The sequence below is a fragment of the Myxocyprinus asiaticus genome, chromosome 23 (genome assembly GCF_019703515.2).
Source record: "Myxocyprinus asiaticus isolate MX2 ecotype Aquarium Trade chromosome 23, UBuf_Myxa_2, whole genome shotgun sequence".
NCBI lineage: Eukaryota > Metazoa > Chordata > Actinopteri > Cypriniformes > Catostomidae > Myxocyprinus > Myxocyprinus asiaticus.
The window spans coordinates 18,421,653-18,445,557 of record NC_059366.1 but is presented as its reverse complement, the minus strand read 5'-3'; the positions used below and the strand labels follow the sequence as shown (position 1 = coordinate 18,445,557).

The 23,905-nt window shown below is 36.6% G+C and overlaps 2 protein-coding genes across 4 annotated transcripts in view; one reads left to right on the top strand and one right to left on the bottom strand.

The window, feature by feature from the left end:
- Positions 1–10,342: 10,342 nt before the first annotated feature.
- LOC127414276 (COMM domain-containing protein 8-like) lies at positions 10,343–14,914 on the bottom strand. The gene is made up of 5 exons (XM_051652196.1): positions 14,610–14,914; positions 12,627–12,782; positions 12,113–12,265; positions 11,819–11,974; positions 10,343–10,852 (listed from the first exon to the last, which is right to left on the bottom strand). Exons 1-5 carry the CDS (start codon positions 14,652–14,654, stop codon positions 10,832–10,834), a joined length of 531 nt encoding a protein of 176 aa, XP_051508156.1. The 5' UTR covers positions 14,655–14,914; the 3' UTR covers positions 10,343–10,831.
- A 388-nt stretch (positions 14,915–15,302) lies between these two features.
- LOC127414269 (phospholipid-transporting ATPase VD-like) overlaps positions 15,303–23,905 on the top strand; it is a 41,139-nt gene continuing 32,536 nt past the window's right edge. Inside the window, exons 1-3 of one of the 3 annotated variants that reach the window (XM_051652185.1) lie at positions 15,303–15,539; positions 17,006–17,381; positions 19,234–19,428. In XM_051652185.1, coding sequence (XP_051508145.1) covers positions 17,095–17,381; positions 19,234–19,428 — 482 coding nt within the window. In that variant the 5' untranslated portion in view covers positions 15,303–15,539; positions 17,006–17,094. Of the gene's footprint in view, positions 15,540–17,005; positions 17,382–19,233; positions 19,429–20,786; positions 22,550–23,905 lie in introns of those variants that run through there. The other 2 variants (XM_051652184.1, XM_051652186.1) reach the window with 2 other exon arrangements.

The window sequence follows — 23,905 nt, the reverse complement described above, 5'->3', positions numbered from 1 at the left end:
GAAAGATGTTTTAAGTCTCGTACCCCATCGTTGTCCACAACGCTTCGGTGCCAGGACTTTGAAATAAACAAAGCAAAAAAAGAAATGTCCCTTTTTCAGGACACTGTATATTAAAGATAATTTTGTAAAAATCCAAATAACTTTACAGATCTTTATTTTAAAGGGTTTAAACAATGTTTTCCATGCTTGTTCAATGAACCATAAACAATTAATGAACATGCACCTGTGGAACGGTCGTTAAGACACTAACAGCTTACAGACGGTAGGCAATTAAGGTCACAGTTATAAAAACTTATGACACTAAAGAGACCTTTCTACTGACTCTGAAAAACACCAAAAGAAAGATGCCCAGGGTCCCTGCTTATCTGCGTGAACGTGCCTTAGGCATGCTGCATGGAGGCATGAGGACTGCAGATGTGGCCAGGGCAATAAATTGCAATGTCCGTATCGTGAGACGCCTAAGACAGCGCTACAGGGAGACAGGAAGGACAGCTGATCATCCTCGCAGTGGCAGACCACGTGTAACAACACCTGCACAGGATCGGTACATCCGAATATCACACCTGCAGGACAGGTACAGGATGGCAACAACAACTGCCTGAACGCACAATCGCTCCATCAATGCTCAGACTGTCCGCAATAGGCTGAGAGAGGCTGGACTGAGGGCTTGTAGGCCTGTTGTAAGGCAGGTCCTTACCAGACATCACCGGCAACAACGTCGCCTATGGGCGCAAACCCACCTTCACTGGACCAGACAGGACTGGCAAAAATTGCTCTTCACTGACGAGTCACGGTTTTGTCTCACCAGGGGTAATGGTCGGACGTTTATCGTTGAAGGAATGAGCGTTACACCGAGGCCTGTACTCTGGAACGGGATCGATTTGGAGGTGGAGGGTCCGTCATGGTCTGGGGCGGTGTGTCACAGCATCATCGGACTGAGCTTGTTGTCATTGCAGGCAATCTCAACGCTGTGCGTTACAGGGAAGACATCCTCCTCCCTCAAGTGGTACCCTTCCTGCAGGCTCATCTTGACATTACCCTCCAGCATGACAATGCAACCAGCCATACTGCTCGTTCTGTGCATGATTTCCTACAAGACAGGTTTGTCATAGTTCTGCCATGGCCAGCGAAGAGCCCAGATCTCAATCCCATTGAGCACGGAGGGTGAGGGCTACGGCAATTCCCCCAGAAATGTCCAGGAATTTGCAAGTGCCTTGCAAAGTGCGATAACATCTCACAGCAAGAACTGGCAAATCTGGTGCAGTCCATGAGGAGGAGATGCACTGCAGTACTTAATGCAGCTGGTGGCCACACCAGATATTGACTGTTACTTTAGATTTTGTACCCCCCCTCCCTTTGTTCCGGGACAAATTATTCCATTTCTGTTAGTCACATGTCTGTGAAACTTGTTCAGTTTATGTCTTAGTTGTTGAATATTTTTATGTTCATACAAATATTTACACATGTTAAGTCTGCTGAAAATAAAAGCAGTTGAAAGTGAGAGGACGTTTCTTTTTTTCTGAGTTTAGCATGCAGGGAAAACAATAAAAGGCATTACTTACACCGCATCCAGTTAGCCAACTCCGTTTGCCATAACACAAGCTGGAGAAAGCACGGGTGTAAGCTCGTCCTTGATCACTTGATGACTGCTGAATTTGAAAATCAGGCCAATCCGGTCCAAGCTCCTTTATCCTTTTTTCTTCTTCAGGTGAACACCTTGTGAAAGTTTTTTTTTTTTTTTTTTTAAGATAAAACTGAATTTTCATTCATTTGAAGAAATGCTGCACCAACCTGAAAATTGACGGTTCAACTTCACAATTCACAATCTCAACTAACAATCTAACAATTAGTCAACTAACAATCAGTCAACTAACAATCTCAACTAACAATCAGTCAACTAACAATCTAACAATTAGTCAACTAACAATCAGTCAACTAACAATCTAACAATTAGTCAACTAACAATCAGTCAACTAACAATCTCAACTAACAATCAGTCAACTAACAATCTCAACTAACAATCAGTCAACTAACAATCAAACAATCAGTCAACTAACAATCAAACAATCAGTCAACTATCAATCTAACAAATAGTCAACTAACAATCAAACAATCAGTCAACTAACAATCTAACAAATAGTCAACTATCAATCTAACAATCAGTCAACTAACAATCTAACAATCAGTCAACTAACAATCAAACAATCAGTCAACTATCAATCTAACAAATAGTCAACTATCAATCTAACAATCAGTCAACTAACAATCTAACAATCAGTCAACTAACAATCTAACAATCAACTAACAATCAGTCAACTAACAATCTAACAATCAGTCAACTAACAATCTAACAAATAGTCAATTAACAATCTAACAATCAACTAACAATCAGTCAAATAACAATCTAACAAATAGTCAACTAACAATCTAACAATCAGTCAACTAACATTCTAACAATCAGTCAACTATCAATCTAACAATCAGTCAACTATCAATCTAACAAATAGTCAACTAACAATCTAACAATCAGTCAACTATCAATCTAACAAATAGTCAACTAACAATCTAACAATCAGTCAACTATCAATCTAACAAATAGTCAACTAACAATCTAACAATCAGTCAACTATCAATCTAACAAATAGTCAACTAACAATCTAACAAATAGTCAACTAACAATCTAACAAACAGTCAATTAACAATCTAACAAACAGTCAATTAACAATCTAACAATCAGTCAACTATCAATCTAACAAATAGTCAACTAACAATCTAACAAATAGTCAACTAACAATCTAACAAATAGTCAACTAACAATCTAACAAATAGTCAACTAACAATCTAACAAATAGTCAACTAACAATCTAACAATCAGTCAACTATCAATCTAACAAATAGTCAACTAACAATCTAACAAATAGTCAACTAACAATCTAACAAACAGTCAATTAACAATCTAACAATCAGTCAACTAACAATCTAACAATCAGTCAACTAACAATCTAACAATCAGTCAACTAACAATCTAACAATCAGTCAACTAACAATCTAACAAATAGTCAATTAACAATCTAACAAATAGTCAATTAACAATCAGTCAACTAACAATCAAACAAATAGTCAATTAACAATCTAACAATCAGTCAACTATCAATCTAACAAAGTCAACTAACAATCAAACAAATAGTCAATTAACAATCAGTCAACTAACAATCTAACAATCAGTCAACTAACAATCTAACAATCAGTCAACTAACAATCTAACAATCAGTCAACTAACAATCTAACAATCAGTCAACTAACAATCTAACAAACAGTCAATTAACAATCTAACAATCAACTAACAATCAGTCAACTAACAATCAAACAAATAGTCAATTAACAATCTAACAATCAGTCAACTATCAATCTAACAAATAGTCAACTAACAATCTAACAAATAGTCAACTAACAATCTAACAAATAGTCAATTAACAATCTAACAATCAACTAACAATCAGTCAACTAACAATCAAACAAATAGTCAATTAACAATCTAACAATCAGTCAACTATCAATCTAACAAATAGTCAACTAACAATCTAACAAATAGTCAACTAACAATCTAACAAATAGTCAACTATCAATCTAACAATCAGTCAACTAACAATCTAACAAATAGTCAACTAACAATCTAACAAATAGTCAATTAACAATCTAACAATCAACTAACAATCAGTCAACTAACAATCTAACAATCAGTCAACTAACAATCTAACAAATAGTCAACTAACAATCTAACAATCAGTCAACTAACGAGCTGCTGAGCGGGAAAGTGAATCGTCCAATCACATGAGGCCAAAAAAATTAAAACAATACTGATACGTTACCAACAAATCTGCACCCTGTGGGAAAATCTGAAGCAACCAATTAGAGAGCAGCCTCAGGTCATCTGCTTACCAAAAGTTTAAGGACCTACATACACACTCATTTGGCCTGCACCCTGCACACCGGAAGTATAGCCTATGTATTCACACAGAAATGAACCAAATACACTTTTTGATAAAAAATTTTTTTATTTTTATAAATGCTAACACACGACTACCAGGAACATAGTACAACTACATTTTATTTCATAATTATTTTGCAATATATAATTAACTTATGTTAAACATGTTTAAGTAGCCTTCTTTTCTGGATAACTTGACCAGTTTTCCAGACCAGCCACCACTGCCTGCTAGCTGCCTTGAGACGTCACATAGGTCACATAAACTACAACACATAGAGACTGTATCACCTAGATATCATATAAAGACTGTGTCTGTTCCCTGAACTACCAAACACCAAACTCTCACTAAATCATTTAGAAAGAAATTGATTAAGGTCAACCTTGAAAAAAAATAAAAAAATAAGATAAACGTCTCATAAAGGTAGGGCTACTAAACATTAGATCTCTTTCTACCAAAGCAATAATTGTAAAAGAAATTATTACAGATCATAGTTTGGATGCGCTCTGTTTGACTGAAACCTGGCTTAAACCAGATGAATATATTAGTTTAAATGTATCTACTTCCCCATGTTATTGTTATAAATATGAGCCTCGTCTGAAGGGTTGAAGAGGAGGTGTTGCTACAATTTACAGTGAAGTTTTTGGTGTTACACATAGGATAGGATATAAGTTTAAGTCTTTTGAACTAATAATGCTTAATATGACACAGTCAGATATACATAAAAAATCTCTGTCGTCTTTTGCCCTTGCTACTGTTGGGCCTCATGTATTCAGATAGAAGACAAAGGCAGGCCTAACACAAGTCGTAAAACCTAACTCAGCCCCCACACATTCCATGTCGTAAATGTTACTGATAAAAATCGCACCAAAATCAAACAAAGGGAGTCCAAAACAGACTACAAATCCATGAAGCCTTGCTCACTAAAGGATCGAACTCTCAACTCCTATTGGATGAGGCACACAACAGAACGTCCCTCAAACATGACATCATCAGGAGTTGAAATACCTCTGAAATGCTTCCAGAATTCACTTCCAGCGACTTTGTTCACCGAATATAGACGTAGCTTTTTGCTGCTCTCAGGTGCAACCTCGTGGCACAAGGAAGTAATGTCCGACTTGAAACTGTAGCCATACATCTCCATCTCGCTGGACGAGTTGAGATTACTTTGTGTTCAACCGAACACTCCAACGGATCCGAAGGAGACCGCCGAGCAATTCGCATCTTCATCCGTTTGCCTACAGAAGTGAAGAGATTAAAGATTTCTCTTCCATCTTCAATCAAGTCGACATTTCTGAGTCCTCCGCCAGCCCGCCGAGAATCAACAGCCGTACCGCCCACCGACAGAGCGAGGAAACGGCCTCCCGTCATCACACGAACCTCAAGGAACCGGGTCAAAGTTAAATGACGGAGGAAAACACATTCTACCTGTGTCCTCATGCGATTTAAGTAAGAGGTTTACGTCTGGGCAGAGATAGAATATTATAGTGTGTTATTCTTGTGTTTCAAGGTTTTTGCTTGTACAGTTTACGGACCGCCATGTCCGCTCAATATTAATACACAGGGTATTAATTATCACAAATTTGTTTTGCTGTATTGTGGTCCAACCAAATTGGATTATTGTGCAATTTCGCCATCGCGGGTGAGACAGCAACTGAGTTCATCCATTAAAGAGTCAAATAACATGGGACTGTTTACGAGCCGTCCACCGCCTCTCTGAGTGATAAACTGAGAGCTGTTTTCTCTCCCACGATCGCGAAATCGGCTTTAGGGCTGTCACTTCTCTCTCTCTCTCTCTCTTACTAACCACCCCCACAGACACACACCTTATGTGTTATAGGATTATTTTATTTCCATATCTAATCATATCACTGTTTAGTTTGTAGTTGTAAGTCGGAAGTTTATTGACTGCATTGTATTAATTATTAATTGATATTTCTGCATAAATAAACTTTTGTTTATATTACAGAGAGAAGTGTTTTGGTTTGTTTTGTTTATATTACAAAGAGAAGTGTTTTGGTTTGTTTTGCATACACCTGTGTCATGCTGACGGGATGTCAGTGCTCGGATTCAAACCTTTTTTTTTCCCAAAAATCGATATTCTTCGGATGTCGATTTTCCTAAGAAAACAATCTAATATTGAGACTGTTTTTCTATTTGGTTATTAGTCCCTGATTTCAGGGTGGTGCCCCGTCAATGTTAATCCTTATTAATATTCTATTGATTTTTGATAATTATCTTTGATGATTGTTGAATTTGAATGATCAATAAGCTAGTGTTAATTTTAATTAATGTTTCATAGATGTTAACAATTAACGATTATCTTTGATAATTGTTGATTTTAAAGGATTAAAAAGCTAACATTGATTCTCATCAATGTTCTATTGATTTTAATAATTAGTAATTATCTTTGATAATTATTAATTATTGCTAATAACCAAACTTGCTCCTAAATGTAGCACACTACATTTACTGGAGTCCCATTTGAGGTTTTAATGAGTTAGATTCAATTGATTAATTTAAATATTGATTAATAACTACAGAAATAATTATCAATTATTTCTGATAGTAACACTGATCTAAACAACCAGTAAAGCCCTACATAATAATTGGTGCCCCGTGTGAGGCATCCTACGTGCCAGTTCTGTCACAATGTGTATGCATAAGAATCCAAAGTAATAACTTGAATCATTACTTCAAAGTTTGGTTCTGTTTGACAATTTACTTCTCACAACTTGCCAAACATAAGCCAGTGTGGTGTGAAAGTGCTCTTAAGAGTGAATTAGGGGTTGGTAAATTTACTATAGTCTGCTTAAAACCTGCTGTTGTTGTTATTTAACTCCTAACGCTTAAATGTTACAGAGAGGTGCCATATCACTTCACTTACGTCCACCAAAGAGAGAACGCAGTGAAATTTGCACATTACATAACAGTAGACCGTAAGTCACAGGTCGAAGCCTCTCAACTGTGCTTTCGTGTTAGCATTATACTGCCAGGTCAGCAAATTTTAGCAAACTCATAGAAAATAACCACAATAATCCTAGGTGTTTATTCAGTACTGTGGCTAAATTGGTTAGGAATAAAGCATTGACTGAACCAGATATTCCATCGCAGCACAATAGTAATGACTTCATGATTTTCTTTACTGATAAAATTGAAACAATCAGAAATAAAATTGTAACTATGCAATCAACTGTCACAGCACCTCAGAAAACAGTGTCTCATAATTTTGCTCACAAGCAGCTTCAATCCTTCGCTGTCATAGGTCATGAAGAGCTAACAAAACTTAAAAAGCAAAAGCCACAACATGTATGTTGGATCCAATACCAATTAAGCTCTTAAAAGAGGTATTCCCAGTAATTTCAGAACCTCTTCTTAATATTATTAACTCCTCGCTATCCTTAGGACATGTCACAAGAAACTTTAAAATGGCAGTTATCAAACCACTTATTAAGAAGCCACAGTTTGATCCTAGAGAACTGGCTAATTACAGACCGATTTCAAATCTACCATTTATGTTTAAAATACTACAAAAGGTAGTGTCTTCCCAACTATGTTAATTTCTACAGAGAAATGGAATATGTGAAAATTTCAGTCAGGATTAGGCCCCATCACAGTACAGAGACTGCATTTATCAGAGTTACAAATGAATTGCTCTTATCATCTGATCGCGGCTGCATTTCTCTTCTAGTGTTTTTAGATCTTAGTGCTGCCTTCGATGCGATAGATCACAACATTCTCTTGAATAGGCTGGAGAATTATGTTGGCATTAGTGGACTTGCATTAGCATGGTTTAGGTCCTGTTTATCAGACTGTTACCACTTTGTATGTGTAAATGAGGAATTGTCAAATCAAACGAAAGTTAAGTATGGAGTGCCACAGGGATCAATTTTAGGGCCTCTGCTTTTCTCCTTATACATGCTTCCCCTGGGAGATATTATCAGGAATCATGGAATAAGTTTCCACTGTTATGCCAACGATACCCAACTTTATATTTCTTCTAAACCCAATGTAAATTCACAATTCTCCAAATTAGCAGAGTGTCAATGAAATCAAAGACTGGATGGACAGAAATTTCCTTCTACTCAATTCCGAAAAACAGAGGTACTAATTATTGGACCAAAAACCTCTAAAAAATAAGCCGCTAAAATATAATTTGACTCCCGATGAATGTACTGTTATGTCGTCTTCTTCAGGAAAGAACTTAGGTGTTATATTTGATACCAATCTGTCCTTTGAAAATAAAATTTCCAATGTTTGTAGAACAGCATTCTTCCGCCTGAGAAATTTTGCTAAATTACGACACATGCTCTCTGTTGCTGATGCCAAAAAATGTATTCATACGTTCATGACCTCAAGACTAGATTATTGTAATGCATTACTGGAAGGATGTCCAGCATGTTCAATAAATAAACTTCAATTGGTTCAAAATGTAGCTGCCAGAGTGCTGAATAGAACTAAGAAATATGATCATATTGGCCCAATTTTATCGTCGTTACATTGGCGACCTGTTAAATTTCATATTAATATTAAAAGTCTGTTAACTACATACAAAGCTTTGAATGGTCTAACTCCAGAGTACTTAAGTGACCTTCTGACATGCTATATTCCGTCACGTTCATTACGATCACAAAATTCTGGCTTGCTAATAAAGATAAATATCCACAAAAGGAGGTAGATCCTTTTCATATTTGGCTCCTGAACTATGGAATAGTCTCCCTAACACTGTTCGGCATGCAGACGCACTCACTCAGTTTAAGTCTAGACTAAAGACTCATTTATTTAGCCAGACATACACCTAATTTATCCTTCAGCTCACAATTAGGCTGCTTTAGTTAGGTCTGCCGGAACCAGAAACATCCATCATGATCTATAACTCTGCATAAAATTGAATGGCATCTACGCCAAAATTATTCTATTTGCTTCCATGTCTTATTCCGTTCGACGTTATTCCATTCATATCCCGAGGTTACCAGAGCCTGCCAGATCCAGTTCTGTTCCTGCTTTGTGTTAGACTCCACTGCTAGAATGAACTGATGCCAACTCCAAGACATCAAATACTTCATATGCCACTGTCTGAACCTTGGACTTAGGATGGACCCCACCGAACCTCACCAAAATGACCTGCAGGTTGAACTGCGATGCACCTCATCATTTATCTCTGCCTGCATCACCTTTGTCTATTGATGGACTACACTCTTGAAATGGAATACATAGACTCTAATTGACAACAAAAGCCTTCGTCAGCCAATTAACAAAGGACAATGAATCTATTTAAACTTAAGCAGTTAATCCAGAATGGACTTCAAAGACATTAGTCATCAATCTTAAAATTCATAAAAAATCTTTTATTTTTTAAAACACTAGACATTAATGCTTACTTAATTTACAAATTTAAAACCATGAGTTGCACAGCACACATATAACTAAAATTGGCATTATATTCATGTTGTTTAGCCAGAGGGGAACTGGCCCCCACAGTGAGCCTGGTTTCTCCCAAGGTTAAGTTTCTCCATTAAACCCAACATCTTGTGGAGTTTTGTGTTCCTTGCCACAGTCCCCTTCGGCTTGCTCACGGGGTTCTAAATACAATTATTATTTTATTTCTATACACATTTTACAATCATATTGAAACAAACTACACAGTGATCACTGTAAGACATTATAGATATTACTATAATATAATTTTTTTTTTTTTTTTAATGCATGATTTCCTGTAAAGCTGCTTTGAAACAGTGTTGTGAAAAGTGCTATACAAATAAAAATGACTGGACTTATTTTAAAAACAGTATTCTATCAGAGCTGTTAACCATGTATGATTTATGTAATTACACTTATGCTATTGATCCATGCACTCCAATGCTGTAGGAGAATGTATGACTGAATGAGATTGAAAACTGCTTGAATCTTGAGTGTATGTGAGCCCTGGACTGCAAGCACAATTGCTCTTAAGGATACTTAATTTTAAATCTTACATTTTAAATGAATTCAAATACAATATCTCACCAAACCAATCACTACGTGAAGTGTTGATTTTTGTACTTGCATGCTTTGTTGTTGTATAAACAACAAATGGTGTGTGTGTGTGTGCTATTTGCTGAGTAGTCTAGGAATCACAGAACTATGGAATGAATCAAAACACTGGGTGTATGCACATTTAATTGAGGGTTAATTGCTCTCACACTGATTGCCTCGGCTCTCATGTGAATGGGACTAATGGGACATCCATACTAAAAAGAATAAAGAGAACTTGATTTAACCCACTTCGAAATTAGTGTGGAGACTGGGTACCTAAGCTTTGACCTTTTAATCAGGATTACAAGTGAGTCATGTCACATGATAGCATGAAAAAAAAATGTGTTGGAGATTTCTGGCTCTTTATTTTTTATTATTCTGTTGACATTCTTTGGCAAAAAAGGGAACAATTCACACTTGCCTTTAATGTTTTTAGTTTCTGGATATAAAAATGCAACTATCAAATGAAACCAAAATCCATTTGCATTGTCTAAAAAACGTCCATGGGGAAATTAATACAAGTGTACGCAGGCCTTTAACTCTTCAGTGTGCCTCTATATCAACCAGTCCCATTAATCAGGCATAGCAACAAGTCAACTCAAAGCCAGTATTAATGGAGCTTTTGCCCAGTAAACAATAATATTTACATCTAGTCTGTTGAACTCTGCATAAATGCTTCAACAGTAAAGACACAGTGAGGTTTTCACTTAAGATTCTGTCCATAAGGTCCCTGTTTTCCATTGTCTCATTATATAGACATCAGAATTCCTATCTGAAAGTAAGATGGCACAGATGCATGTTTGACAGGAGAGAATATACATGTGGTCTCTTCATTTTAACTGCAGCACAACCTAGAAAAGGACACATAATGTCAGAAAAGGTATGCACACTTGACACACTTATATATTAAAAGATCTGTCTGTCTGTCTACAGCAGTGGTTCTCAACCTTTTTTTCATGAACGGCCACTTCATTCCCTTCACTTCCTGTCTCTTCCTCCACATGACGCGTGACCTTACCAACGAGCTTACGTCATCCCTCTCATGAGCGTGCGTCACAGAGATGTACGGAAGCGAACATTTGTAGTAGTATTAGTATTTAAGTATTGTTTTGTTTCTAAAAATAATCAATCGTTTGGGTTCAGAAGAACTTTATTTGTCGACTAGAGTCTTGTGAATTATTTTGATGCACCCTAAATATGCATTTTGGACCGTCAAAAAAATGGAGGACATTCACTTGTTTAAAGGAGGAGGCCTGAAATGAAATCCTAAAAATCTTCAATTCTATTTTGATGAAGAAAGAAACTCAGATACATCTTGGATGGACTGAGGGCAAGTAAATTATCAGCAAATTTTCATTTTTGGGTGAACTATTCCTTTAAGAGCTTTGTGCTCGCACTGCTGTCCATTGAGCCGTATCCATCTACAGAGCCATACAGGTGTATTAGCAGAGGTTGTGCCTCCGCCTGTGTATTTGACGCTGCTAAAACAGATACTTCAGATGCATCACTAGACTTCAAAATCAGATAAGCTGCAGTACAAATGTGTACCAACCAGTATAACTGAGAACCAACTGTATACTCCATGTCTAGATAAACGTTTTAATGCAAAGAGGAACTTGATGATAGATTTGATTATTATGACTGATAAATGCCCCCCCATTTGTAACCTAACACCCCTCCTCTCTACTAATTTGCTCTCAGAACCCCCTGGCATCCTTTAAATGCCCCCTGGGGGGGTGGTACCACCCCCGTTGAGAACCCCGATCTACAGTATCTATCTACCTACCTACTCAACCATCCATGAAAGATTACATTACCTTATTGGCTGCCTCTAATGCACTGATGAGTGTTTGTAGCTCCTCTTTGTTCAATTCTATGTTTACCGATCTCTGAATTCCATTCTCTTTTAGTTCCAGACTGAGATTTAGCAAAGGAGTGTTCAAAGCTGACAGCTTATCACTAGATAATGCAAGCTAGAGTGAGTTGGAGGTTAACAAAAGAAAGGGAGGAGAGAGTAAGAGGAGCAACACTTTAACAAATGGAAAAATCAGTGGATCTTCTTTTCACTTTGATTGAAATACATGAGAAGTGTATGTATGTGTTTGTTGCACCTTTAACTGCCAGTTGAAGTCCTGTAGCTGAGTGCTTGAGATGGCATTGGTTCTGTCCACCAAAGCATGTCTGAGCTCATCAAACCTGGAGTACACACAGTGCAGAACGGCCTCTGCACGTGCAGTGTCCAAATCACTCAGCAGTTGCTGAACCTACACACACATGCACAAAATATCACAACTCACATAAACTACCCATAAACCGTTCCCTTAACTTGAAGAAAGTGCATAAGCAAGCATCTTTTCTGAATTTGGGTTGTGGCGACAGAAGGATAAAAGAATTACAAATTAAAAATTAACTTTATTTGTATATTTACATGCCTGTTTTGTAAAACCAGCCATAGAGAAATTAGAGAAAATTTGGTGAAGTTGGTGCTCTGCAAACCATCTTTTATTATTTAACAGCAAACATTACTTTTACTAAAAACACATGTATCTGAACCCTTTACCTGACTCTAAACTATGAGACATGAATAAAATATTTGTAGGCCTATTCAAATTCTTCATTACTCACCTCTTGATCTGAGCACCCCCTCCCTACAGCAAAGCGGATGAGAGAGGAGAGACTGTCCATTAACTCCATCCATTCTGTCAGACTCCACCTGTCACCATAATCTATTCGCCTTGGACCACTCCTCCAGCACAATCCATCCACGACCCTGTGTAAGAGCTTAGAAGGAAAACAAGGAAATTAAATATTCCGTTTTCAAAGTCAAGTTGATGACACATTCTCTGAGCAATTGTTTATCCAGATTGATTAGAATGAAACCACAATAAACCAGTTTCCCTTATTCTCTAAACACTGGTTGATTAACAAACATGAGATGAACTGAAATGTACTTTTAACTTCTATTAAAAAAAAATAACCATGCATATTATCACAATAATTGGTGAAGGAGAAAATCAGAAAATATAAACGTATAATCAACATCAAGTTTGTTCTAAGATTAGCAAAGCCTGCTGTGTGATACGTACAGTACGAGATGTGATTTTGTTGCATATAGTTGTCAGGACATTTTGGCCTTAAGGCCCCTGCATACTTCCTGCAAAATCTCAGAACAAACAGATGTGATGTCATTTAGAACAAAATCTGTCCAAAAAAAGGTGTTTTTGAGTTTGATTTGGTGGTTCGCAACAGGGTGAACTTTCAGGAAAATGTATAAAGGCTGAAAAACACTTTCTTACTGGCACTGGTCCACGTCATCGGTAAGTGTGACCTGGAGCTCCACCTACTTTAAGGCCAACAACTAATTACTGTTCAATCTGTTAAGATTAACCTCCTGAGACCCGAACGCGACTGCTGTGTGTATTTTTCATTTCCCTTTTTTATTTCTAACTAGTAGCCCCTAATGAACATGCAAAAATAGTTTTTAGCAAATAGTTTTCCTAAAACTTGATGTCCTCATATGTGGACAACGGGACTAAGTTGTGAAATTTTAAATAATACCAAGCTATAAAAAGTCAGATTTTTTAATTATTTATTTTTTGGGGTTTTTCATGTTTTTGAGACATTACAGCTGATTTTCTGTAAAGCTGCCTTGGAACAATGTGTATTGGGATCATTAACTCTTCTCTTATGCTAAAAAAAAAAAAAAATCTACTTTGGCAACAAAATCTCAATGTTCTCTCTTTGCACTGTCAAAAAAAACAAATAAAAGTCAGTGCTGAAGCATTTTACCAATCAGAAATTAGCATAATTAATTCTGATTCAAGGTAATGGCCAGGATCATCCGATCACTGCCAACCAGGTTAAAATAAAATTTAGCATTTTAAAATTCTGCATTTATGTATGGATTACCATTGTCGCATGTCTGACAAACATGTTGAGTGGTTCAAACATTATCTGCAGCCTGAAACTGAACTTTTGACCGGATGTTAGGCGTGTAAGCACTTGGCCGCTTAGGGAAGCTATAGGATGCTCCCTTGTTCCCTATTTAGTGAATGACTTAACCTCCGTGTGCTGTCTGTCTGCACTGGTCTTAGAACTGTAAGAAATGCACCCAACTCCAGATAAAGCCTCTGAAAGCAAAATGTTCCATCTTCTGAATGCACCCATTGCCAGATGCAAAAAGAAATAAGGTGTTGCGGGCCACATCGTTGTAATCAGGGGCGGACTGGCAATAGGGTGCACTGGCCATTTTCCCGTTGGGTAATTCGTCCTACAGGCGAGATATATATATATATATATATATATATATATATATATATATATATATATATATATATATATAGATAGATAGATAGATAGATAGATAGATAGATAGATAGATAGATAGATAACAATCAAACAAAACAAAACTCACTCCAAACAGGTAACCAAAGTTGGCAACCCTTGTCAACCACTGACATTGCAATGCGATGAGCTGCATTACTGAGTTCGTGCTGAAGGCATGGGCCAGATCACAATAAGGACATTAGAACTGGATCACCACGACATTTGTTTATCGGTATCATTTGATTTGTAAAATATTCTAAACACTACACAGTTGTTACTTACTTTAGGACATTGGTCAGGCGGCAATTTGTCAAGCAATGTTATCATTGTGCTGCCAGTCGTCTTTCAACTCGTCACTGATGTCAGCTGATAGTGTCACGTGACTTGAACTGTTGTAGCGCCTTCAAGATGTTGCATGACACAGCATTGTTGTCTCTACTTGGAAGAAACATTTAACATTTTAATCACATTACAACTTAAATCTGACAACCCTGATGTTATTTATGTTCCTGTTTTTACACGTTTTTGTCAACTTTTCGCTTCTTGATTACTGCTTTCGAGACCCGGGAAATATCTTCTTCTACAATTCCCGGAAATGACGCGTCGCTCACGAACTTTCAAATTAAAAGTTTAATAAATCCAAAGACTATAGAGTTTTCCAACCAAACATACATGCTGTAAATTTAATGTAAACTTAATTGATGAACAATTAAATTGGAAATTAGTACTTGTTTCCCTTTAAAAAAAAAATTGTTGTTTTTTTTTTTTTCTTTTTTTTTTACCTAACTAGACCAAATGTTTTTTTTTTTATTATTTATTTATTTTTTACCATGAATGAGGTTAGTACACACATAATGGACGTAAAATGTAATACCCCCCCCCCCCCCCCCCCCATAATTTTCTCAAGACCACTTTGAAGTGGTAATTAATTAGGAGTTTGTGCGTTGAAATAAAATTATCAATGCTTTGTTTCGATTACTATAAGATGATAATACTTGTGCACTTTTAAGGAGGAACTTTGTGGATAAAGGTGAAAATGAATCAGCACTTCTACGTCATAGAGAGATGCAGCTGCTGATGCGCGTGCGGCCGCGCAGTTCTCCAGTGTAGGTCACTGTAAACCAAATAATTCATGTGACCGCTACACATAATAGCTGGAAGAAGTTACTCTTAATCATTGTTCAACCATGTGGCCAACTCGATGACTCGAGGGTAAGTTTTATATCTTTGTTATCTTCTTCGAGGTTATGCGTCTACTGCTGTGTTTCCCCGAGTTTCTTGTGAAGTCTTGTTTGCTTTGAGAACTACATCTTATTATGCTAACGCCATAACTGCAACATAACGTTTTATGAGTTACATGATAAGATTAAACAGACTCTTAATTGTACCCACGTATTCGAGGTTACATATATTGTGTTGATAGGTGTCGCCTGTTATGTTTCCGTAAGTACACTTGATGAAAACAGATGAATAAAGTAACACAATTGTTTTACCCTCCGAACTGCAACTGAGCATTTTTTTTAATGATTAGCGCGTGATTTGCTGCTTTGTCACAAGTATAGTATTAATATTATTTACTTCGTGATGAAAACACTGTATAAACAGCAATAGAAATAATATAATGTTAAATCATATAGTTTTATAATATCAGTGAATTATATATAAAATATAGTTTATGTTTTGTTTTTTGAGAAAGAAATATTGCATTAGAAATGAATCATAAAATGCATCAATACTAATCTGACAGTGGCTATTTATTGATTTATTTATTTTCTTTTCAGTTCTTCCTGCACAGTCCCTAACTTGTATATTGTATTTAAAAACAGCACAAGAAACTGCTTAATTATATTAACATAATTATAATTTTGCAGTGGCAGCTTAGAACAGGGATTGTTTCTAATAACCTCTACAAAGTGAAAGTACATTAAAGTTTCGTGAATTTGGAAACATTTCCGGTATTTTATGTTATTTATTTATTTTGCACTTGCATGACACATTCTGTGGTGCATAATGATCTGATATGATTTGTTTAACATTTCATGGAAGTAAGTAGAACTCTGTTATCTATGTCATGTTGTGCACGGTCAATTAAAATAAGTATTTCGCAAATGGACGGTTCACCCAGAAATAAAAATTCTGTCACCATTTACCTTTACCAGTGAAAAAAGTAAATGTTTAATGCACTTTTAAATTCATTTATGTGTTCCCAAAACCCAAGGGTTTGATGTTTAATTCAAGCAATTAATTAAACTTAGCATCTTCTATGCCTACATTGTGCATGTTTTAATGTTCTTTTTTAGGATGCTTTTCTGCTTCCATTTTCTGCCTCATTCCACTCCCGCAATTCGTCTGCGCTAGTGACAACTCTTTCACCTCAGTAATGACATGTAAAATACAAGATGCTTCAAATGAAACTAACTCCTTCCTATTTCCATGATACATAGGGAAGTATGAGGTTAACAAAAAGGGCTTTAACTTCAAGCACTTCTGCATAAAGACATTACTGATTTGCTCATCACATGTCAATGAGATTTCAGATCTATCACAAGTTAAGAATGTTCAACTTATTGCGTCCTGTCCAAAACTGACGAAATGGCAGTTTACCAGTTGTAGCCACTTGCAATACTTTGTGGGTTTATAGTAATTGTGTGTGGGTGAAAATGTCCATGTTTGCTTAGGTGGAAGGCTCTTTGTAGTGCAGAAAAGGACCTAGTCATTTTGGCTGCTCTGGCACTGGAATCTTACTGGTCCACCCTCTGCCGTCCTTATGGATCACGTCCATTGGGTTCGACACAGATGTCTACAGCTGATATCCACAGACTCGAGGAGGGGCTGGTACTCTCCTTCATCACTGCCCCCTAAGAGCAGTCTGGACACTCAAGACCCTCTGGTTCAAAGGCTCATTGGCAAGAGGAGAGTGGTGGTATCACGATGGGGTCCGCACCATGCCGAGTACCACAGCGTCTCAAAGGGCTACCGAAACAATAGCATCCGGACCACCAAGTACAGCCTTATCAGTTTCATACCCATGAATCTGTTCCAGCAGTTTCACAGGTTAGTTGTTTAAGCTCAACATTTCATACATAGTTTACATGTTATTTGTTAAACTATGGGCATGTTTATCCATTTGGACGTTTACAAAATAAACTCTCTTTAAATACACTTTCTGCATTTTTACTAGGTTATTTAATTTGTCCACTAACAATGTCCAACAGTGGATATACAATACATCACAAGAGGATTTTTCTTTTTTGTATTTTTTTTTTCTCAAATATCACAAACATATCCACCACATCTTAAATTATGTATTTTGTTTAATAGCAGTCTGTGCTGGAAATAATATGAACATTTCCACCACATCTCAAATTATTTATTGTGTTAGCATTCTGTTGTGGAAATGATATTATAGACATTTAGTCTCCAGATGCTTTAAGTCATATGTGCAAAGTCAATGGGCATGGTCATGAAGTGCAGTGGGTATGCGCTAAGTCTAGGCACAAGTGGGTTTGGTGAAATTGCGTGCACAAAGTGCTAATGAGGTTCTTCTCCGGTTATTGCAACGTCTGTGTCTCATTTTATAGTCAATTCCCTGTCAAGCACCAGCCATATAAACAAAGACAGCACATTCATTAAAAGTTGGTGTTGTAAATGGGCTGTATGCAATAAATTAGAAGAATAGAAATATGGACATACATTCTTTTGTGCATCAACTGCGTCCTTGTTGAATATCAGGCATATTTCTATGACAGTAACATGCTCCTTTTATTAGAATAGAAAATGTTATTCTTATCAGGATTTGGATGTAGGCTGTAAATTACAGAGAATGTAAGTATTCATAATAATCAAGTGACACACAAATGCATGGCTAGTACAGTAATGGTATCGGCCATCCAGGTTAGACTGTGGATCGAGGGACTTTTTTTTTTTTTTTTTTGGCTTCTACCAGTCGATATTGCTTTAAAAATGAAATTAATTTGTTGAAACATGACAACTTAAACCAAAAATATTTCTTAATTTGAATTACACTTAAACTAAAATATAATCAAAATAATGAAGTTGTCAAAAAATGGTATACAATGGCCTCCCCAAATCCAAACATTTTACCCCTCTCCAACTTCTTTCACCGGCACCTTTTGCAGTGACCTAAATATCACTCTATGACAATAAGTGAAAAATTACAAATACAAATTGGATCTTAAATACAATTGTAAATATAAACATAATAATATTAATTGAAAAATAAATCATGGCTTTAACCTACATAGTTTGACACAAGTATCTTTTTAAAAAAAATAAATGCTATTGAAATTTTTGTTTCATAAAACAGCTACAACAGTGATTGTCAGGGACTTAATTTGGTGTTTCACTATATTTTTATAGTTTGGACATGGACTGTATTACATGTTGCCATTTATTACTAGAATTAGCGCTCCCGAAGACTGAATAAGACGTAGCGCATTCACAAAAATAGAGCCCAAGGTCTGTGATGAGGGTTAAACAATAAAATATATAGATCTAAAGCATTTGAAAAGTAGCAAAAATACATGAAGGCATTGTAAAAAGTTTCCAAGACAATTGTAAGTTTTGTTTATTTGTTAGTTTTAACAAAAATCACCTCCTGGGACATAAAAGTACCTGCAGTCAAAAAAAAAAAAAAAAGAAAAGAAAAAAGAACAACAAAAAAAAAGAAAACACCTAGTTACACACTTTAATAGCATTAACAAATAAGTAGATGACAATTTATAGCAATATGACAACAAAGAAGGTTCATCTTGTGAATGCCTTGAAGTTACACCATTGGCTAAATTATCTGATTGTGTGTTTGTAGATGATTTTCTGACTTGGGTTTTATGTTCTACTGAGAATATTTTACTAATACAAGTGTGTCTTGTCTCTATCGCAACAGAGCGGCAAATCTGTACTTCTTGTTCCTGGTGTTGCTGAATTGGGTTCCAGTGGTTGAAGCATTTCAGAAGGAAATTACCATGATCCCCCTTGCAGTGGTGCTCACCGTCATTGCCTTTAAAGATGCCATGGAAGACTACAGACGTTACCGCTATGACAAGAAAATAAACAACACATTGACACACGTCTACTGCGGGTCAGTATGCGTGTCTGATATGGATGAATTAAGGCGGAACTTCTATGACAACATTGCCATGAACAATGATAGATTTTCTGTGTCTATGTGGCTTTTTATGCATTCCGTTATTTTTGTCCTGTCTGCATTGAGAAATTCACCTTATTGATTGTGTCCCCATATTAAAAATAATTAGATCTGTTTACGGTGTATAGAAATCATGAAGGCACAGCAGAGGGTGAAAAATGGTCATGAAAAACTGCATTATGACTGTTATGGTGCAAAAAAAAAAAAAAAATGTAATACCATTGTAAGTAGACCTCAGGTAGAAAAAAATTAAAATTATATAATATTACCCCTTTAATTATTTGAGCTTTAATTAGCTATTTAAATTTTAGAACTACTTTTTACCATAAACGTGGAACTGTGTACTATTATTATAACTGGAAAGTGTTGACCGTTAACACAAACCACATTGACTTCACAAATCAAACACTCCTCTTCTGAGGCAAGGTGCTATTTTCTAAGAAATAATGTTGCATAATTCAAACATTATACAAAACGTCCTTCTAAGCTCTCATGCAAACCTGCTTTAGCCATTAGTATTAATGACTGAAGAATGAATGATTGCCTATTGTTTCTTATAGTTGCTCTTCAGTCTAAGTTAGATAAAGGGTCCGTTTCTAAAAGAATGCTTCAATATTTCCTTGATGGGATGGTGTGATATGTACTGTATAAGAGATGGTACCTTAATGTGAAACTTTCAGTGTAGCTGTGAGTTTGTGATGTCTCTGTTTGTCCCTCACACCTCAAAGGCCAGTGCTCATTTCCTTTAACTGCACATCGGACACAAGTCTTAATTTTTCCTTAATCTATATGGCCATTGTAAAATACTCAAAATATGAACCTCACATACACTATCTACAAAGTGCAATTCAGTGTTATAGTTTTAAATTTTTTTTATTAGTTTGATTTATAATATATTCTCTATTTGTCCTTTCAGTTAGCTTAGTTGTGTTCTAGTTTCATTTAAGTTTTTAGTACCAATATATTAATTTTAGTTTAACTCTATTATTTTACTGCTACCAAAGTTAAGGCATTTTATTAATATAATTGAATTGTGTTTACAGTTAAATTTCTCAGGGTTATAACTGTATTGGCATGGTGTTTTAAAAACTACAATTAGTTCTTGTTCATTTTTATTTTTGTTGTTTTGGACTCATGAAAATATATTTGTGTAGTATGAGTATTTTCAGTTATGTTACTTTTTATGGTAACACTCCACAATAAGGTTCTATTCATTAACATTAGTCAACGCATTAGGTATCATGACAATGACAATGAGTTTTTTTTTACTGCACATATTAATTTCAGTCTACAGGCTTTAATAGTCAACCTAGGAAGTCCGGGAAGGGCTCATTTTTAAGTTGCGTTACAAGCCGTTCACACATTGGCAAAAAAAAGGTGAATATTACATGAAAATTGTTACATACTGCACCTTTAACATGCATTAATTACTGTTAATGTATACAACTTTATTTATTTTTTTCTCCCCAATTTGGAATGCCCAGTTCCCAGCGCGCTCTAAGTCCTTGTGGTGGTGAAGTGACTCGCCTCAATCCGGGTGGCGGAGGACGAATCTCAGTTGCCTCTGCGTCTGAGACAGTCAATCCGCGCATTTTATCACTTGGCTTGTTGAACGCATACCGCGGAGACGTATCGCGTGTGGAGGCTTCACGCTATTCTCCACGGCATCCACGCACAACTCACCACTCGCCCCACTGAGAGCGAGAACCACACATTATAGCGACCACAAGGAGGTTACACCATGTGACTCTACCCACCCTAGCAACTGGGCCAATTGGTTGCTTAGGAGACCTGGCTGGAGTCACTCAGCACACCATGGATTCGAACTCGCGACTCCAGGGGTGGTAGTCAGTGTCAATACTCACTGAGGTTCCCAGGCACCCCAAAGTATACAACTTTTAATGTAAAACATATTTGTATATTCGTAATGTAGAAATTAACCAAAATTAATTATAGAATTAATGAAACCTGTAAAAGTATTGTTTGCTGTTAACTAATGTAGTTAACTAATGCTAATGACTACAACCTTATTGTAAAGTGTTACTATTTTAATTTTTATTCCAGTTAACAAAATTTTTTATCATATAGTTTTCATTAACAATAATAACACTGATTTAATATTAGCTTTGTTAAAGTAATACTCATAATTGTGCCCAGCCTTCCTTAAATGTGATAATAATACTAATAGTCCAGGGCTGCTTAGCTGATTGTAAATGTGTGTTCACTGTCCCAGATAAATGTCACACTGTAAGCTGGTCACTCATTTACCAGCCTATTTGTCTTCTCGGTTTAAAATCTGCCACTTTGAGTCATAAAAAGCTCTACCTTGAGTTTGTTTATGATGCCTGGGAGTGTTTCCTGGACAAGGATTGGAACAGTCTATATGGCACAGTGTATATGCCGTTGATCGTTAGGCTTAGTATTATATGTTTCTAAAACACACTCGCTTGAGACAAAGGTTTTGGATTATAACACTTCTCAAGTGTCGGATTTTGTGCGTGTAGACCTTGGTTTGGATCAGAATGAAGACTACGAGAAACAAATTTGAGGAGTGGTGGTGAGACTTGTTGGACATGCTGGGCATGGAGAGACTGCCTGAATTGGCTGCAATATTCTTACACACTGTCTGTCTGGAGCTGAATGGTATCCAGATTCCAGTTGCCATGACTTCGGCGGTGAACCCAGATCAAGGTGGCACCACAAGAGATCAGACTAAAAAGAGAAGAACGGTGATCCCAAGTTGGACTGATTATGAAGAGGCAAAGGAACTGCAAAAGTTGTACAGCAGAAATATGGTCCGGACGACCAAGTACACCTTCCTTTCCTTCATCCCCAAGAATCTTTTCGAGCAACTTCATCGTTTTGCCAATGTATACTTCCTCTTCTTGGGTGCATTAAACTTTGTGCCTATTGTAAATGCGTTCCAGCCAGAAATCGCGATCATTCCTATTGTCTTAGTGATTTCTGTTACTGCTGTTAAAGACCTTTGTGAGGACCAGCGTCGGAGGAAGTCTGACCAACAGGTCAATAACCACTTGTGTGATGTGTATGATAGGTAAACACAATAAATATTCTGAAACAATGCCAAGATTCAAAATCTAGCCCAGGTATAAAACGCACACTCTAATCTAGAGCTGCACGTATTCAACATTTGTCATTTTGTACTTTGACCTACAGTAATGGCCAAAAATATTGGCACCCATGTTAAATATGAGCAAATAAGGCTGTGAAAAAAAATCTGCATTGTTTATCCTTTTGATTTTTTTTATTCAAAAATGTTTACAAAATTCTAACCTTTAATTGAAGTAAAACAATTGAAACAGGGGAAATAGCTCAATGTTTTAAATATCTCATTATTAAATAAATATTTTTCTCCAAAATGCATTGGCCATGATTATTGGCACCCAATAAGTATTCAATACTTTTTGCAGCCTCCCTTTGCCAAGATAACAGTTCTGAATCTTCTCTTATAATGCCTAATGAGGTTGGAGAACACATGGCAAGGGATCTGAGACCATTTGTCCATACAGAATCTCTACAGATCCTTCAAATTCAAAGGTCTATGTTGGTGGACTCTCCTCTTCAGTTCACCCCACAGGTTTTCTATGGGGTTCAGGTCAGGGGAATGGGATGGCCATGGCAGAACCTTGATTTTGTGGTCAGTGAAGAATTTTTGTGTTGATTTTGATGTTTGTTTTGGATCATTGTCCTGCTGGAAGATCCAACCAGGGCCAACTGTAAGCTTTCTGGCAGAGGCAGCCAGGTTTAGATTTTTTATCTGTTGATATTTGATAGAGTCCATGATGCCATGTATCCGAACAAGATGTCCAGGACCTCTGGCAGAAAAACAGGCCCACAACATTAAAGATCCGGCACCACATTTAACCGTGGGCATTGGGTACTTCTTCATCTCTGTGTGTGCCAAACCCATCTCTGGTGTTTGCTGCCAAAAAGCTCTTTTTTTTTTTTTTTTGGTTTTGTTTCATCTAACTATAGAACCCGGTCGCATTTGAAGTTCTAGTAGTGTCTGGCAAACTGATGAAGCTTGAGTTTATTGTTGGATGAGAGCAGAGGCTTTTTTTCTTGAAACCCTCCCAAACAACTTGTTGTGATGTAGGTGATGTCTTAGTTATTATAATTTTTTTTTTTTTTTACTTTCTGACCCCAAGACCCAGTTAATTTCTGCAATTATCCAGCTGTGTTCCTTGGAGATTCTTTGGCCACTTGAACCATCCTCCTCACTGTGCATGGAGACAATATAGACACACATCCTTTTCCAGGCCGATTCTTAACATCTCAGTTGATTGAAATTTTCTTATAGCCGCTTCCCATTTTGTGAAGCTCAACAACCTTTTGCCGCACCTCATAACTTTATTCTTTAGTCTTACCCACTGTGATTGATGATTAAGGG

Excerpts from the sequence above, each read along its gene's own strand:
- LOC127414276 (XM_051652196.1), bottom strand. The coding sequence starts at position 14,654 with ATGATAACATTGCTTGACAAATTGCCGCCTGACCAATGTCCTAAA. Across the intron at positions 11,975-12,112 it reads ACTTCAACTGGCAGTTAAAG|CTTGCATTATCTAGTGATAA; the intron begins GTGCAACAAACA and ends AACTCACTCTAG. Across the intron at positions 10,853-11,818 it reads CATTAGAGGCAGCCAATAAG|GTTGTGCTGCAGTTAAAATG; the intron begins GTAATGTAATCT and ends GTCCTTTTCTAG.